Source organism: Camellia sinensis, chromosome 8 (assembly GCF_055761805.1).
Source record: "Camellia sinensis isolate YWXY chromosome 8, ASM5576180v1, whole genome shotgun sequence".
In the NCBI taxonomy this organism is placed as follows: domain Eukaryota; kingdom Viridiplantae; phylum Streptophyta; class Magnoliopsida; order Ericales; family Theaceae; genus Camellia; species Camellia sinensis.
Genome location: NC_138968.1, coordinates 56,667,250 through 56,671,847, shown reverse-complemented (window position 1 = coordinate 56,671,847; position 4,598 = coordinate 56,667,250). Strand labels below are relative to the sequence as shown.

Below are 4,598 nucleotides of genomic sequence, written 5' to 3'. Positions count from 1 at the left end.
TTCCTAACATATATAAAAATAATGAGCTTGTTTGGTTCTATTTTTTTAAAAATAGTTTTCAAAAAATTCTATTTTTTTATTTTTCGTATTTTTTTCTTTTTATTGATTTTTTTAATATTTTAAGCAATTTTTTTTTTTTTACTTTTTAGACACACCTAACATAAATACACCTAAAAGGTAAAAAAAATTGTAAAAAAAATCTTTTAAAAATTTACTAAATACCAAAAATACAAAAAAAAAAAATACAAGAATTCAGTACATTTTTTATATTTTTATGTATTTATTAATTTTTTAAAATATTTTTTCACAAATTTTTTACTTTTTAGATACATCTAAGTAAGGTGCATCTAAAAAAAAATATATATTTAAAATTTTAAAAATAATCACTAAAAATAACAATACACAAAAACCAAAAAACTCAATTTTCAAAAAATTTAATCCAAAAAACTCAAACCAAACACACTGAATTGAATGACATTTTCGTAACATTTATAAAATTATTTAGTTAACATTTATAAAATTATTTAATTTTCACTTAGCTTCTATAAATTTGCCCTTCTCCCCTGCAACAAGTGCACCATACAATCCATCTCTTCCCTTCTCTTCTCTTCTGTTCTCTCTCTCTCTCTCTCTCTCTCTCTCTCTCTCTCTCTCTCTCTAAAATTAAGAAAGAAGAAATGGGTGCTAAAGGAGAGTTCAAGGTGAAGGTGAGCAAGAAGGAGGTGGTGGCTGCAGTGTTGCCAATGCAAGAGCATTGGTTGCCTCAGTCCAACCTAGACTTGCTCCTGCCTCCTTTGGACGTGGGTGTGTTTTTCTGTTACAGCAAGCCCACCACTGGCTCATCTCTCACATTTGGGTCCATGGCTAGCGTTCTCAAGAAGGCCATGGCCCAAGCTTTAGTATCATACTATGCATTTGCAGGGGAGATGGTGGAGAACAGTGTGGGTGAACCTGAGCTTCTCTGCAACAACCGTGGAGTCGACTTCATTGAAGCTTTTGCAGATGTCAAGCTTCAAGATCTCAACTTATACAATCCTGATGAGACTATTGAAGGTAAGTTGGTGCCTAAGAAGATCCGAGGTGTGCTCTGTGTTCAGGTATTTTGACCTTTCCTTCAGCTCCTATATGTTGACCGTGAAAATACCATGTCGATGATATGTTCGTTGAAAGAAAGCAGTAATTACGATTATTATTGTTTTGATTTAGAATAAAACAAAAATAATTTAAGAAAAATGTCAAATGACTAGTACCAGACACAGAAAATTTATACATCTTAATCTAGAACGATGTGGCAATTTTAGATCATTTCATTTTAATATCAAAAGCCCATCGGATTATGTTTCTTTAGTAACTTTTATATAACAATTCTATTTGTAAATAGTTTCCTTGACCATCAATTACATCGTAAATTATAAATTTAAAATATAGAAAAATCATATTTGTGTATTGAATCTAGATTCTTTTCATTTTATAGTTGTAACGAAAAATTTTCATTATATATTCAATACCTATAAAATAGGCATGGGAATTTTTCATTATTTAAATTTAACAAAATTATTATACTTGCGGTAATTTTTTTTCACAATTATTAAATGATATAACGAATATCTTACATTATAACTATGTAATAGAGAGACTCGCAATTGTATATTAAAAATACTGGCCTCCATCATTTTTTTTTTCCAAATTTGTTGCACTTTGAAAAAAAATAATTTGCAATTTTTCATTTGAGTAAAAAAACAAATGAAATGATTGTGTTTTTTGTACTATCATGTTTAAAAAGTTATAAAATTTTTATAACCAATCATCGATCACTTATTCAAAAAAAAAATTTAATAATTTATGTTTAAAATAAAATAGAAGTAAAAGACATTAAAACTATAAATCAATGTCATATTGTGAGGGTGGGCTTTTGAGTTTCATTCTTTTTGATGTTTTCCCCTTATTTTTGTTTTTCTTCTTTTGGTCTCTCATAAACTAGGAAGCTGGAGCTCTTTTAGCTCAAAATTCCTTTTTATTGAAGTAATTTTTCATATTCTGCATGCGTTTATCATCAAGGAAGTCTTTTCTTTTGCGGATTACAAAAAAAAAAAAAAATCAATGTCATATTTAATAAAACCGTCATGAAAAATATACTTTATTTTCTATTTTATTTTAGCTCCATCCCCATTTTTAATTTTGTTGACAGCGGTTGACCCTTCCATTTCAAGGTCTTCACACACCCTAATTTGCAAAACGACAAAATTTCAAAAAACAAAAATGAAAAATAAAAAGAAAAGTAAGAGAAAATTGGACAGGTACAATATTGTTAAAAAAAAATACATACGGTATTTCTAAGATTTATTACATGATCACAAAGATGGGTCATCACGATTCTTTTGATCATCCAAACGCTTTTAAATTTTGTCGGATTATTATTGACAAAAAAAAAAAAAATGATTAAATTGATTTGATAATTATAATTTATTTAAATTATTAAAAACAAAATTATCACTCATTTATTCTCTAATAAACATAATAAATTAAATAATAGTCTTCAATTATGAATTGCAGGAAATCCACTTCAAGTTCGTTTGTTTTGGTGGTGTATTTTAATAAATTATTGCTATTCTTTCAACTTTCATTTTGTACAGTCATTTTTAAATGAGAAATGTTAGGGATCATGAAAAGTCTCTCATAAAAATGATCATGAAAGATTTGTGATCCTTAGATTACCTTAATTAGTGTGTGGTGCTTTATTCTAAGTGTAATCTAAAGGTCACAAATCTTTCATGATCATTTTCATAAAAGATTTTTTATGATACCTAGCATTGCTATTTTTAAATCCCCATCAGGTGTAAATTGCGTCGGTCCATGTTATTCTAACCACCATTAATATACTACTCCCATAATCATTATTTGAGGACGTCAGACAAAGTCTAAAACCTGTTATCAATGTCGTGTTGATACATACGATCAACCACAAATGATAAATTTATATTTAATCGAGTTATAACACTGTGTAGCCTACGTAGTTATTTACTCTCTTTTGAATTACAGGCCACGGAACTCGATTGCGGAGGACTAGTGGTGGCATGCACGTTTGACCACAGGGTGGCGGACGCTTACTCGGCCAACATGTTTTTGGTCTCGTGGGCTGAGATGGCTCAGGCCAAACCACTCTCTCTGTTGCCATCATTCCGGCGATCGTTGATCGTCCCTCGACGACGTGGGTTTTACAACCCTTCCCTAGATGCCATGTATGTGCCTGTCTCAGCCTTGCCACCTCCGAAAAATCAGCATCCCGACGCCGATTACTTGATGAGCCGCATCTATTACGTCCACGCTGACCAACTGAATCGTCTCCAGTCATTGGCCGATGATAGTAGCATTGGACGCAAGACGACTAAACTTGAGGCGTTCAGTGCTTTCCTGTGGAAGACGGTTGTTGCTGGAGAAGTTGAAGGCGACAAGTTCTGTCGGATGGGCATCGTGGTGGACGGTAGGGTGAGGATGGGTGGCGGAGAGACTGACAGGTTGAAATTGATGAATACTTACTTTGGGAACGTTCTGTCCATTCCGTATGGTGAGAAGAGAGCTGATGAGCTCAGAGAGAGGCCGTTGAGTTGGGTGGCGGACACGGTCCACCAGTGCCTGGAAAGTGCGGTGACAAAGGATCACTTCCTGGACTTAATAGACTGGGTGGAGGCTCACCGTCCGGAGCCCGCTCTGGCCAAGATATACGCAGGCGGTGGGAAGAAGGATGCTGGACCGGCTTTTGTGGTGTCGTCGGGGCAGGGGTTTCCGGTGTCGAAGGTGGACTTTGGGTGGGGCAAGCCAATGTTGGGGTCGTACCATTTCCCATGGGGGGGAGAGGCTGGGTACGTGATGCCAATGCCGAGTCCACTGGGGAATGGTGATTGGGTTGTCTACATGCACCTGTTGAAAGGCCAGATGGAGTTGATAGAGACACATGCGGCTCATGTGTTTAGGCCCTTGACTTTTGATTACCTTCTTAATCTTGTTTGAAATACACAGAAAAGGAAAGCGTATGTAAATGAAACTCCTATATATATCAAGAAGAGCTTGATTGTCACGCGGGATGTAACTTGCTAAAAGTATTGGAAAGTAGACATATGGCTCTCTATTATTTTCTTTACTGTTTAATTAATATGCCAATATTCTCAAACAATAATTTTTCCTAAATCCACTTGAGATTGCAAATTCAAACTATTTTCTCAAACAAACATGAGTTGAATTGTTCCAAATTGAGCAAACTAGTCTAATTTGTGCGCGTCACATAGTAAGCTAGTTTAAAAACCGGAATAAGAACACATAATATTTATAAAAATTCATATCGTGATTAGTAGAGACCGATCTTTGATCAGGCGAGCGGAGGTGCTCAATTCATGTCCTTCTCCTCTCGTACCTAAGTTTCCGAACCGAGACAACTTTGGTGATGACGGATACGTAGCCTTTGGCATGAGTCAGGATTTCCTAAATTTCTTCAGAACAAAAATATTTAGGTAGTGACTCCGTATCTGGTAAAGCAATCAAATTTTGACATTATTTAATTTAAAATCGATTTTTCAAAAAGATTTGTCAAATTTGGACTCTTT

At 34.3% G+C, this 4,598-nt stretch overlaps 1 protein-coding gene across 1 annotated transcript; it reads left to right on the top strand.

Annotated features, from left to right (window-relative positions):
• Window positions 1-637: 637 nt before the first annotated feature.
• Window positions 638-4,099, top strand: LOC114322369 (coniferyl alcohol acyltransferase). The gene is made up of 2 exons (XM_082882713.1): window positions 638-1,097; window positions 3,040-4,099. The coding sequence occupies exons 1-2, from the start codon at window positions 678-680 to the stop codon at window positions 4,006-4,008; spliced, it is 1,389 nt and encodes a 462-aa protein (XP_082738839.1). The 5' UTR covers window positions 638-677; the 3' UTR covers window positions 4,009-4,099.
• Window positions 4,100-4,598: the final 499 nt, after the last annotated feature.

What these genes read in the sequence shown, in the direction of transcription:
- LOC114322369 (XM_082882713.1), top strand. Translation starts at nt 678, where the DNA reads ATGGGTGCTAAAGGAGAGTTCAAGGTGAAGGTGAGCAAGAAGGAGGTG. An exon ending in GAGGTGTGCTCTGTGTTCAG is followed by an intron (nt 1,098 to 3,039) that starts GTATTTTGACCT and finishes TTTGAATTACAG; the next exon opens with GCCACGGAACTCGATTGCGG.